Consider the following 14,679-nt stretch of genomic DNA (forward strand, 5'->3'; position numbering starts at 1 on the left):
GTGGACTAGGTTTACTAAGCATGAAACGAAATACAAAACCATATGGAACCACTTCTTGTTTCATCATGAAACAATAAACAAAAAAATAATAAAGAGTAAGAAACTGTTTTATAGAAATGTTTAAAATAAGATTTTTTTTTGATAGCACAATAAGTTTTAATAAAAAACTTTCTTACACTATGAAAAAAAATCCATTTATTCGTTTTAAAACAGTCTTTATACAAATGTTGAAAATAAGTCTGAACTGTTAATAAACAAACTTTCATACATTATAACAAAATTCTGTGAGAAAACTTGTGAAAAAATAAATATATTATTTCAAAAAGACACCATTTACAGAAATGTAAATGAATAAAAATTCTCATTAGTTTTGTTTTCATAATAACACAAGCGTTCAAACAAAAAAAAAGACAAAACTATTTATAGAAATGTAAAAAATGAAAGTTTATTATTTTTTATTGTTCCATGATAGTACAAGAAATGTTAAAACTAAAATAATTTTTTGAAATAAATTATTTCCATATGGTTTTGTATCTTGTTTCATGTTCACGGACTTCAATTACATATTTAGGTAAACCGAGCCCACTTCTGGTGTCTTTACTTTATGTACTGAATTTTTGACATAACTTGCATCCTTTATTTAATCTATGAAGATAGCATGTTATCGTTTCATTAACAATGATCAGGTAAAAATCTTAAATAATTCACAATTGTATTCTTAGTATGATCTGTACTTAGAATTGAACCTTCCGCCTCCAGAAGAGTGTCACTTAGAACTAAATTTTACTTAGTACTTTATCCATTAGGTGTTGTATAAATGATAAAGTACTAAATAAAATTCAGTACTAACTGACAGTCTTCTGGAGGTTGAAGGCACATAAAAGAGGAGAATAAAAAACTCATTACTCATTTTCTATTTCAATTGCCTTTTTCTTTTTCACCAAATCTCTTATGAGTTACATTAGTGATTAGAATCTTTTTATGTTTGAAAATATTTTGATTTGAGAGGCGGAGGGATAAGACTTATGAAACTGAAAATTTAGATAAAAAAATAATTTATTTGAAAACAAAATCCTGTATAGTGTTATCTGGTTTCTTAATGAATTTTTATTTTTACCAAATCTCTTATATCATGAGTTAAATTAGTCATTAGAATCTTTTTATGTTTGAAAATATTTTAATTTGTTGAGGCAGAAGGATAAAATTTATGAAACTGAAAATTTAGATTAAAAAAAAAATCATTTATTTGAAAAAAAAATCTTGTATAATGTTATCGGGTTTCTTAATGAATTTTCAAATTTTTCATTATGTCGGTGCTTTTATTATATTAAAATTGATCTCAAGAATTCTGGTTCTTAGACAATAAAAATTTGATTAATTTTTACTCCAAGTTGTCAAATGAAATGTTAATATTAGTTTTTACAAATTCAAATAAAACTTTTTGTCATATGTTATCTTCATGCCCTCATTTTGTTTTAGGTGGAAAAACGTAATCTCCAACATTTTTGACCATGTATCCATTTCTGTGTTGGTATAGGCAAACATGAATAAATATAAGTTTATAAAAATATTTTCTCCGTTTTCATAAGAATTTGGTCATTTTTCAAAATCTCATCAGACAATTTTCAAATTTCAAAATAATGAAAAATGAAGCTTTGCTTTAGAATCGATAAATCTTCTTGATTGCCAATTTAAAAATATTTTTTATTTGTCAGAAAATCTTCGTGACATGGATGGATCATACACGCAGCTGTGGCTAAGCACGCGTCTTGCGGAAAAGAACATGATTGAAGTTTATGTGTTTTACAGAAACAAATGTGTGGAGAGCAAGGTATGGCATCTTTTTTATTTCTCTGTTTTTAAAAGATATAAAAAAGATTATTTTACTGAAATAATCGTTCCTAACAAACAGGATTCCAGTTTTGTATTTCTCTGTGGTCATCTGATCTAATTTTTCTCTGATTTTCCTGCATCGACATTGAAATTATAATGTTAAGCAGTCTTGTAGCGTTAAATCTTTCATTCAGTTGGAATTTAAAGTAAGAAATCCTCGTTTGAATCTTAATTTCAAGTTTTTTATTGCAGTTTTAAGACTTGTTATTTCCAATCTTCAAACCTGATTGAAGTTTTTGTATTTAAATTTGACACAAAGACTAACATCAAAAGTTTGTTCTCAGTGCTGTTATACGTGCGTAAAATGGTTTGCTTCTGCATGAAGGAACAAGATTGGACTTTTGTTTATTTTATTGATATGTGTTTTCTTAAACATTTTCTATTATTGATATTTCACAGAAAGGAAATAATTGTTTTCTTCAGTACATTTATCAGGTTATAGAACAAAAACAGCACTTTATATAAAATTCCAGTGCTTTCATTATCCCCTTCCTTTCCGTAATGTATAATACTCCCTCTCCATTTCTTTAGAAGGCTACCTTTTTTTTAACAAATGTCATAGGTATAACATTTACATTAAAAGTTTTAGGAAGTGTGAAGTATTTATTTTTCTTTCAAGTCAATTCTTATTACTTCCTCCAATGTTTTTTTTTTTCCTGTAAACTGAATCTGCTACTTCAACTGTTCTACATATACAAACCCAAGAACTCTCATTCATTCTTTCAACGTGACCATCAATGTTTCTCATTCTACATGCATTTCTCTATACTGTCCAGACTTAATCTTTCTTTGAAGTCATCAGATTTAAGTCAGTCTATAAGACGTGCATTGGAATGGAAACAACACTAACCCTATGCAGGTTTAATAGGCTTACTCCAAAGGAGAAAGTTCTATGGGAGTATGAAATTCACAAGTGGTCCCCAGTGGCATGTATATCCTTATTAGGGGAGATGACATTAGGTTTTTGCAACTCTTGCAGGGAGGTGTCAATGTTCTCCTACATCCCTGGAATTCCAAAATTGGTCACCCACCTAATATTGACCAAGCTCAATGTTGCTTAACTTTGGTGATCTAGCAAGAACTTCTGTGTCAGTTCAGTGGGGGAAGACATGGCTGGTTACCTTTAATGCATCTAAAACCAAACTCCTATCTTTACATCATCAAGCTCTGATCCCCATCTGGCATCAATTGAAATGGATGACTCTTGTCTAGGTGAAGCCCCATGTTTTGACAAGCTTCTGGGCTTGACCTTCACTCCTGATCTGAAATGAAACACGTACATCAAGTCTGTTGCCAAGGGCTAGAAAGATGGTGGGATCCTTCTACCGCTCCAGAAGATATCTCACTACTGATGCAATTCTCTATCTATATAAAAGCCAAGTACGTCCAAGGATGGATTACTGCTGCCATATCTGGGCAGGAGCTGCTAAAAACAGCCTATCCTGCCTTGGCAGAGTACAAAATAGACTTCGTGGCTTAGTGGGGGATGTCCTTTTCTCTACCCTGCAACCTCTCTCCCACAGAAGAGACGTTGCAAGCCTATCTTTGTTTTATCGTTATTTCCATGGCAGGTGCTCGTTTGAACTCCAATCTTTTACGAAAAACATCCGTCTAGCTGAATCCACTGTCAAAAACTTTCCCCACTCTTTATCTGTGCCTAAATCAAAACGTAGATTCCATGAACAAAGCTTCTTTCTTAGAACTGCACGCCTGTGGAATTCTGTTCCGTCTGCCTGCTTCCCTCCTGACTACAACTTGGATGTCCTCAAGTCCAACGTAAACAAATTCCTGATGAACCGCCCCCTTAAGTAGACACCTTAAATCTCCACACTAACGTACTGTACTTACAATAACCCTTATCCCTGAGTGGCTTCCGGGCTTTGATAAGTGGTGACCACCTTGTAAAAAAAAAAAAGTGTTGTGGGTGCACAATGAGAAAAATAAAACTTAAAGTGATAATGAACTCCCGGGCAACATTGGATATTTTTTTTCTACTAATGAATCACTACTTATCAAGGCCAGAGACTACTAGAGAATAAAAATTATAAGGATTTCTGGGTGGATATTGGTTGTTGTCACCAGAGAATAGCAAACGGTAATCTGAATAGATAAATGATTACTTAAGAGGTTTTGATTTTTCAAGAAGACAACTTAATAAGTATTTGTTAGTATTAGACTGGAAGACTGCTGTGCTGTAGTCGGTTGGGGAGTTGTCTCATGGTATTTTGTTCCACAGATGGGATGTTCTAGGAAATAAACTTTAGTCATAGAATTTCTGTTTGGTTTTTGTTACAGTGAGAGAGAAAGGGATGTTCTTTACTGTAGTTGTAGCCAGACGAGTTTTTGCTGAAAATTTTTTACAATGGTAACAAGGGATTAGAGCTGAATCTAGCATCTACCATGAACATAACATATCTATTGTGTGTGAAAAAAGCTGCAGGAACCAGAAAAGATCATCCCCCAACAGATTGGAAAGTCGATTTGGTACTCTCTCAAGAAAGGAAAGTGGCATTTCCAGTAATATGTACCAGTACTCTAATACTAGGATGAATGTATCTCTTAGATAAATAGAAAATTGTATCCAGAGTCAAGTCCTTTCTGGAGTGATATAATGATCCAACCATATTTCCAACAACCTTAGAACCAGATTTGGTGTAAGTCTTCTATTTCAGGTCTGAGATAAAAATCAGTCCTAGATGCTTATTAAAGGAGGGGTTTTCCTCAAGGAGATAGCCATTCATTTATAATGGGAATAAGTGAATATCCGAGCATTGGTGGTTAAAAGAAAGAAGCTTGGTTTTAGAGATATTAAAAATAATAAGTCATCTTCCCCTGTCTTTACAAACTGGAGGAAAGTGTCAGAAAGATAGTGATCATCAATGCTCTTTAAAATGTTGCCATAAACAGGTGTATCGTTAACATAAATGTTAATAAATCATCTCAGAATATAATTTCGAAAATCATTTATGGAGATCAAGAAGAGGATTGAGTTCAGAATGGATCATTGAACACACTGGCATTGATGCTTCAGATTTTTGCCTGTCAACTACTTTTATTGACCTACTAGGAAGAAAGGATTTAATGATTGAGAGAACATTTCCAGTTATTTTATAGCTTTGTGAAGCAAACTCTACTGAAAACATTTGAATCTTCATCAAGAACTATTGCCTTAGAAAGGAAACAACCATCAAAAGATCCATTGATTCTATACAATATCACAGTCAGGACTTCAGATATAGATCTTGCAGGATGAAATCCATATAGCTTGTCATTCAGAAGATTGTTTTCACTGAGATGATTAACAACTAATTAAACATAAGGCGTTACTTTTTTCTGAGCTGGTATTATTTTTGAGTTATGAAAGCAGCACACATTCTAGAATTCTTAATATTCTCTTGCTGTTTCCAGAGTTTCTGCAGGATAATAGTGAAATGAATTTGTAATTGTGTTAATTTGTCACTGAACTGAAAATAAAAAAATAAAACAAGAATTTATTTGGAAATCTTTGATAAGGAATTTGTTGTTTCGCATTTTAGGAATTTCTGTGTTTGGAGAACACTTTCACATCTAATGCAATTAACTTTGATATTTTTCATGCACCGACATTGGAATTATAATATTAAGCAGTCTTGTAGTGTTAAATCTTTCATTCAGTTGGAATTTAAAGTAAGAAATCCTCATTTGAATCTTAATTTCAAGTTTTGTATTGCAGTTTTAAGAATTGTTATTTTCCAATCTTCAAACCTGATTGAAGTTTTTGCATTTAAATTTGACACAAATACTAACATCAAAAGTTTGTTCTCAGTGCTGTAATACGTGCTTAAAATGGTTTGCTTCTGCATGAAGGAACAAGATTGGACTTTAGTTTATTTTGTTGATGTGTTTTCTTAAACATTTTCTATTATTGATATTTCACAGAAAGGAAATAAGTGTTTTCTTTACATTTACACTCTATAGAACAAAAACAGAACTTTGTATAAAATTCCAGTGTTTTCACTATCCTTCTCTTTTCCTCAATCTATGATACCCAACTCTCTGGTTATTTAGAAAGCTATTCTTTTTTTAACAAATGTCTTGGGTATAATGGCTACATTGAATGTTTTGGGAAGTGTGAAGTATTTATTTTTCTTTCAAGTCAATTCTTATTATTTCCTCCAATGTTTTTTTTTTTTTTTTTTTTTTTTTAAACCTTTTCCTGTTAACTGAATCTGCTATCTCAACTGTTCTATGTGCATCTCTCTATACTGTCCAGACTTAATCTTCCTTTGAAGTCATCAGATTTAAGTCAGTCTTTAAGACTTGCATTGGGATGGAAGTGGCACTAATCCAAGGAAGTTCCATGGGAGTATGAAATTCACAAGTGGTCCCCAATCACATGTATATCCGCATTAGGGAATACAACGTTCGGTTTTTGCAACTCTTGCTGGGAGGTGTCGATGTCCTCTTTTATACAGCGCTTGGAATTCCCAAATAGGTCACCCATCTAGTACTGACCAGGCTCAACATTGCTTAACTTTGGTGATCTAACGAGAAGCGGTGTGTCAATGTGATTATGCCATACCTAAGACTTGCATTACACATATATGATATCAATCTCTCCATGCAATACATATTCTGAAGTGCCTAAACTTAAACGTAGATTCCATAAACAAAGCTTCTGTCTTAGAACTGCACGCCTGTGGAACTCTGTTCCATTTTTCTGTCTTCCAAGTGACTACAATAGTGTCATCTTCAAGTCCAATCTGAACAAATTCTTGATGAACCGTCCCCTTAAGTCATCCAATTTACAAAATTTACACTACTAATAATTACTACAATATTTTCCCATTGATGTACTCTCATTAATCCTTATCCTTGAGTGGTCTCCAGGCCTTGATAAGTGGTGATTCCTACATTCATTTGTGAGCCGCCGATCTAAGAGCTTTATGCAGTATGCAGTTGACCCTTAGTTAATATTCTTACAAGTGCAATGTGACTTGAAATAATAATAATTGTCAGCATTCCATCTTGGTGTTAAAAGTTTATTTATCTTCTTCCCATGACAAGAAGATGTGACACAAGATCCGAAAAGTGGGTTTTTTAAAAATTAGCACTCTAGAAGAAGAGCAATATTGATTACAAAAATGCTTGGGTAGCTCCTTCAGCATTCTCTGGTAAAGGTGATAAAGGTCACTAGCAATAAACCAACTCCTTCTGAATATAATATATAATAAATTTATAACTTAAAATATTGCACCATTAAGAATCAATTATATAATGTTGAATTGAATTAAAAAGAATACTTAATGCTGCAATATTTTAAGTTATAATATATTTTTATTTTTGCTAGAATATCTTGTCCTTTTCTTTTCCAGTTTTAACAATTAGTCCTTTACTTTTCCATGTTTAAGCTTAACCATATTACTTTTCATGCTCGCATTTTTCTATTGTAATCCATGATTTTTCCAGGCTTCCAATAAATTCACTTGTTCTTTGTTTAATTTCAGTCTTATTTTTTGCTCCCGCATAACCCTAACATACACATATGTAATAACAATGTATGGCACTCATCTGCTTCAGTAAAATCCCCCCCCCCATTATCTCCATTTCATTCTTTCTGTTTCACTTATTGCTTCTCTTTTCGCAACAGCAGTGAATTAGTAGCAACCCTAGTTGCTGAAGCAACGTGGTTGCTATGGAAACCAGTCATAAAAAACGTTGCTCACCTTGTTTTTTTTATGATTTTGAATACCAGTAAATTCATCATAACTTTTGTTTTACTGAACAAAAATTGAAAATTTGTTTTTACAATATAGTTGAGAAGGTGATCTATAAACTGTAATAATTGTTTGAAATTTGGTTGAAAAATGAGTGAGCAGCGAAGCTTTAAAGCAGTTCTAAATGACTAAAACTGCCACTTAACCATATATTCAAACACGGTAATATTTGAATGATATATCTGAAAAAATAGGATTAAGATTTCAATATTATTGAAATTAGAAGATACACCTAAAACAGTGATGAGTTTACTGAGTGACATTGTCGGTTTTCGGCACGATAACCAAACATGTCGAATTTCATTGTGCAGACACAAAATGTCTGTTTTGCATTTTCTTAGTCACTTCTTCCACATCTCTGTTGCAATTCTTCAATTCACAACTCACGGATTTCAAGGTATTCTTAAATCTTATGACATGTAAACAAATGATAAACAAAAATGAAGGACCTAGTCTTTTTTTTTTAACTCACGTTTACCCCTTACAAGGCATATCGCCACTTGGACGTAAGGGGCTACTATTTGGGACCATGCCTAGGAAAATTTAACAAGATGTTGGTTTACATTACATTTAAACTGCATTTCAGTACAGTCTGGGAAGCAGGTAGCAGGAATAGAATTCCAAAATCTAGTTGTTTGAGGGAAGGAACTAATAGAGTAGAAAGCTTTCTGGCATTTAGGAACCTCAACAGTGAAGGGGTGTGATTTTGTTGCTAAGCGGGATTTGTCAGGGATATGTACATCGAGTGGGCACAAGTGCAATGAGTTCATTAGAGCACATTTCATTAACATACTTGTAAAACAGGCACAGGGATGCAACATTGCAGTGATGGGACAGGGGTTGGAGCTTAGTTGACAAAGTGGGATCTATTAGATTGATGACTTTTTTTTTTTTTTGGACCCTATCAAAAAGGGAGACTAGTGGTAGATGCATTAGCCCAGATTTGGCTACAATACTCCATACATGGACGAATGGTGGCTTTGTAGAGATACAGATTACTCTGTGTTTCAAGAACAAGTCGCCTCTTCTTGTAAGTGAGTAAATATGAGATAGGATAGCCGAGGATTCGAACTTGCGAAACTAGGATTGGAATTGAGAATTCCGAATTCCGATCATAAGTGAAAATAAATAATACAGAATGTTATTGAAAATGGAATGTAGAATTAACCATTGTTTAGTTCACATAAAATAGTTAGACATCTGTTTATTGAAAAAGGAATCTGATAATGCAATTTTGTTTCTGTTAATGAAATGAAATTAAAATAAGCAATCTAGATCCGAACAATAAAAAATGTCAAACATATTTGTAAAGTGGATTAGGAAAATTAGGTTAGAGAGAAATCGGTCGTAATAAAAACTTGAGGAACAATGCATGCTTAGAGATGGAGGCATGCCAGACTACGAGTCCGAGATGCACGTGACGTCATGAGTTCTCAGTATAGAGAGTTTTAGGTCAGTAAGTCAGGAGTCAGTCAGGGGAGAAGACAAAAGTCAGAGGTTGGACAGGGTTGGACAGACAGAACTGATATTCTGCCTTGGAAGCAAAGGTGAGAAAAAGGAAATCACGTAGAGACTTTGAATTCCTTGATTCAAAGCCATTGACCAGTCGGAATGGAATAAACGAACATCACCATAATTTTGTATCTGTGTTTTCGTGTTATATTATTCAGCAGAAAGATATTGTGAATTTATATTATAAGTACTTTGTGAAAATCATCATCTCAAAAATAGGTTAAGAAATATATGTGTCAATGTTATAGAAACACTCCCATTCACAGAACTGTCAAATGTATAAATGTCAATCGCTCTGTTTCTCGGTCTATCTATATATCTCCCTTTCATTGAATTACATGTTCTCGGCTCTCCTGTACTAAAATGTACCCTGTCCCTTTATATATCCAACAATATGAACACTTATTACATAACATAATAATCTTCTAGTTAGTAATCTTCTAGCACGATAGAAGGAACCCACCTTCTTTGCAGTAGCCTTCACAATGTCCTCAGTATATTTGGTCTAGTTCATATTTCCCATGAATGTTAGGCCGAGGAGTTTGAAGAAAGAATTCTCAGGTAAGGTGCTATTTGTCATGGATATAGCAGGTTGGAGAGGCTTCTTGTAATTGTTAAAGGAAAACAGCTTAGTCTTACTAGCATTAAATGTTACCATATATTTACGGCCCTATTTCACTATGTTCTGGAGGTCATTTTCTAAGAATTCTGCCATCTTCTTAGATTTGTGTACGTCTGTTCTTCCCTCCTGAAGTTAGAGAGCCTTGTATCATCAACCAATATACCCATCTCGGACACAATATTATTGCATTAAAAGTAATATACCAAAATACAAACAGATGCCAATCTTTCTAATGCATAGATGTATAAAGACTTATAACAGAACTGGTCAGTTTCCTCTGCAAACTGACCACATGTCACAGAATTAGTTTGGACAAAATGAGAGCAATGAATAATGATGTTGTTGCTTTAAAGATTAAACTGAAAAGAGGAAGTGGACTTCTGAGTCATGCCTTTTATATGAGTGATATAAATCAATGTTTAACCGTCACACTGTCTGGAAGTCCACATATTAAAACAAAAAGTGACACCAATAAGGTAGTAATATTGTTTCAGCATTTACTGATTTGACTATACAAAAAATAAATTTAAAAAAGATGAACAGAATTTTAATAAATGTTATTTGCTTTGTGAAATTAGGCGTGTCATTTAGAAAAGTCCAGCGAGTTAGAGTTTACCCATGACCACTCTCAACTTGCACATTTAGAAATCAAAGTGAAACTAATTATTCATAAACACGTATATGAATTGAAAATGAGTTCAGTTAGACTTTTGATGCATAAAAAAACATTAAATCATAAAATATAAAATGCTAATAAAATGAAATCTTAATAATAAAACTTTTTTCCATTAAACTTTTAATTTACTTAAGAATTGTATGATTTGTTGGTTTTACAAGTTTGTAATGTAAGTTCAAAAGTGTGTAGCATCCTCAGATTCCATTGAGGCCAGCAGATTCCCTAAATACAGCATTTGCATAAAAATATAATAATTATTGGTTTCTCGAATCTGATAACACATAAACAAGAAATGAACTAAAACACTTTGCTTATATGAATGTAGTATTTAATTTTATGAGGTTTCCTTCTATAAGTTTCCAGACTTTTGTAGGAGCACTTTTATTGATAGTACACACATGAAACTCTAGTCCCATCCAAAGTAATCTCCTCTGGTTGCAATGCACTTGTTGTACCATTTCAACAACTTCTGGAAGGCCCCATGGAAATTCTCTTGTGTGAGTATGTCAATGACCCCCATCACATCCTCTTTCATCTCTTCAGTTGTCGCATAATGACAGCCTCTAAGGTTTTCCTTGAGTTTAGAAAATAACCAAAAGTCACAAGGGGAGTTGGCAAGGGAGGGTAATGCCCACCTTGTTCAAATCGTCTGAACATCCTTGGAACAAACATTGTGCAAATCTTCCACTTCTTCAGTTCCTTGCAACTAATCGTGTGTACAGTTTCCACACTGACATCAAACTGTGCACTTATTGTCTCTATGGACACATGACAATCCTTATTCATGAAATTCTTTATTTGGCCAATCAACTCTGGTGTTCTGACTTCTTTACACCTCCCACACCTCTCATCAATCTTTGCAGATTCCCTGCCTTCCTTGAATCTCTTATGCCACTCAAAACTGATGCTTGGTTCGTGCAAAATGGTCAAAAAGCTGTCTGAAGCGGTTCATACGTTTGTGTGACACTTTTTAAACTTTAAAACAAAATTTTATTGCATATCGTTCTTGAAAGTGTCTTCACATCCAGATTGCATTTTTGAAATTCACAAGTTGTGGTCAATCAGGTTTTAGTAGGGTATATTCCAATTTCTTTTATATCTGTTATTTGAACCTTAAATCATAAAGATTCGTTAGTCGTCTATTAAGATGCACAGCAATGATATACTGAATTTTCTACAATCCATGACAATTTTAAATGCCTGCACAAAAGTCTGGAAACTTATTTAAGGCACCTCATATTTTGACAGAATAGAGGCAAAACTTTTTTTTATTATTTAGAGCTCTTTGAATAGTTCGAACTTATGTGAAAGCTGTTTTTGTTTACAGAGCAAAGGTCTGCACGTGATTACAGTTACAGCCTCCAGAACATTAAGTTGGTGCTTGGAGTGGGCCTTGTCTGCAATGCAAAAGCATTAATTTATTGTCATACAAGTGCTGACCAATTGATCTGCTCTGTAAATACCCAGATGTGTTCCTTAAATGCCCAGATGCGCCCATTAATATATTTTCTTTCAAACCCTGAGACTTGCGAAAACATGCAGAGATGTACTGTGCCATTCCGACTTCCAAGTACTGAAGAGTTCGACCCACATAGTCAGCTTTACATTAACATTTAAATTTATAAACTACTAAACTTTTCCCTAGTGTGGAAAGAATAGTTTTTTAGTTCACTACATTTGAACTTAATTATATATATATATATATACAGTCCATATATTATGTGTGTGTATATATATATATATATATATATATCTCATATGCACACATAAAATAGGATCAGCAAAGTTAAGCAACAATAAGCCTGGCCAGTACAAGATGGGTAACAATTTGAAAATACTAAGTGCTGTATGTACTCTCTGCTTTTCTCAGCATTGTTTCCAATCATCCTGAACTTATGCTTGCAACTGGAATTAAAACAATGCAGACTCAGGAGATTGTGCAGCAATAATTGCCAAAAAAAAAAAAAAAAAGTCTGCACTTGTTATTTTTTAAAAAGCCGCAAATTTAAGCTAAATTGAATGTAACAGTTTAAACAATCTATACCTCATTTGATTCGCCTTTTATTCCTCTATAATTTTATTTGTTCATATTTGGCTTTTAATTGAAGTTTCCTTGTGTTCACGTCAATTTAAAAAAATTATTTCAACTCGCGAAGGCAAAAAGAAACTCCGTAAAATGGAAAATTGTTATTTAAATGTAATTTTAGGACATTAATGCAACACAAATATAACAGAAACACAATGAATTAGTTTATATTTAGTAGCATAGCCCTTCTGCAATTTGACAGCATGCAATCTTTTGGGCATTGCTTGATTTGGCCTGTGGCAATACTCCAGTGAAAGGGCATCCCACTTCTCTTTGATTTTTGTCCAAAGTTCTTCCAGATTTGAAATTTTATTATTGCGTAGCTGTTGTTTGATGTAATGCCATACATTTTCAATAGAATTTAGGTCTGGAGATTGTGCAAGCCAATCCAAATACGGAATATGCTCTTCAAGGAATCTTTGAACATTGCCAGCTGTGTAAATGGGAGCATTGTCCTGCATAAAGATGGGATTATCATCCAAATTCCGGCCAAAGTAAGGTAGAAAATGCTCAGTCAACATATTACTGTATTTGGTCAAATTAATTTGACTTTGCAAGCCAACTATAGGTCCTAAACCATTGGCACTAATAACACCTCACACTAAAACTGAACCTCCACTACCTTGCAACATTGAAACTGTTCACTTAGGATTAAATTTTTCGTCCTTCCTTTGATGGATGTACTGCCAACCATCACTGCCTGGACTATTGAACTTACTTTCGTTGCTAAAAATCACTTTCTACCAATATGAAGTCATGATCTCCATTGCATCTGACGAAGTCCAAACGGTGCTTTCTGTTCTTTACAGAAATCATTGGCTTGCGTCTTGTAATACAGCCTTGCAAATTAAATTCCTTCAATCTGTTCTTAACTGTAGAAAGAGAGCACTTTTTAACAAAATTACTCTGTTGGATTTGGGGAGCCATTTCAAATCTGTTTCTGAGGCTGTGGATCTTGATAGCATTGTCTTCCCTGTAAGAAGTAACTCAAAGACGACTAGATTTAGGAGCATCATGAACATAGCTGGTGTTTTGGTGCTTTTGCACAAATATTCGTACCGTTTTCTAATCACATTTCAATTTGTAGATGATTTCTCAGTTGGATAAACCAAATAGGGGAAGACTAATGAACTCCTGACGATCACTAAGAGAAAATCGAGGCATAGGGACTAAATGTTATGTTGTATAACCTGAAACAACAACAATTACGATTAGAGATGCTAAAAGGTGGATATTTTAAGCTGGTTTTAAGCTCATTTGTTGCTGCAATTTTTTTTTGCCTTCTCAATTTGAAACTGATTTTTTAAAATTAATTATAGAGGAATAAAAGGCAAATCAAATAAGTTAGGGGTTGTCAAAACAGTTACATTCAATTTAGCTTAAATTTGCATTTTTTTTAAAATGACAAATGCAGACTTTCTTTTTAGCGTCACTAATATATATATATATATATATATATATATATATATATATATATATATAATTAAATCCTCCGAAACAATTGATGATCCCTGAAATTACATTTGGACTACTGTGAAATCCTTCAAGCAAATTGATTCAGCACTTGCAGGAGTTTGAAATAAAGATTTAAAGGTTAAAAAAAAAAACTTCCAAGACTATATATGTATATATATATATATATATATATATATATATATATATATATATAGCAAATTATAGTGATTCAATGAAATTAAAAAACACCTTTATTCAAATCAAGGATTTTTTATTATTCCAAGTAAAACAAAGAATACTTTCGAAATTTTATCTCCTCATCCTATAGGGTTTCGATGCCTACCATCTCTTCAGAGGAGAAAATATTAGCAAATAGATATAACTGTATTCACCCCATTTGCTAAAGTCAGTTAGACATGGAAAATCATAATCAAAAATTGATTAAACAGAAGTCACATATTGGGGGAAATTGAAGAAAAGGATATAAAGGTTTAGTTCCAAATTGCACAGTAAAATCCAAGGTAACTGTCCTTTAAAGCAATGAGGTAATGAGATCCAAGCTGTATATTGGGTAATCCACATCATAGAGTAGAAATCCAAGTTGGACATATTTCTGGAGTAATTCTTCTTTATGGGCCGGTGAAAAGATTTGGTTGGAAATTTTTTTATTAAAGAACTT

The 14,679-nt window shown here is 33.2% G+C and overlaps 1 protein-coding gene across 1 annotated transcript in view; it reads left to right on the plus strand.

Annotated features, from left to right (window-relative positions):
• The window catches only part of LOC145277020 (leucine-rich repeat serine/threonine-protein kinase 1-like), a 611,216-nt gene that overhangs the window by 353,292 nt on the left and 243,245 nt on the right, over positions 1–14,679 (plus strand). The window contains exon 30 of the mRNA XM_080128624.1: positions 1,716–1,831. Coding sequence (XP_079984750.1) covers positions 1,716–1,831 — 116 coding nt within the window. The remainder of the gene's footprint in view (positions 1–1,715; positions 1,832–14,679) is intronic.

This window comes from Euprymna scolopes, chromosome 5 (genome assembly GCF_053919585.1).
Source record: "Euprymna scolopes isolate OS-2025 chromosome 5, ASM5391958v1, whole genome shotgun sequence".
NCBI lineage: Eukaryota > Metazoa > Mollusca > Cephalopoda > Sepiida > Sepiolidae > Euprymna > Euprymna scolopes.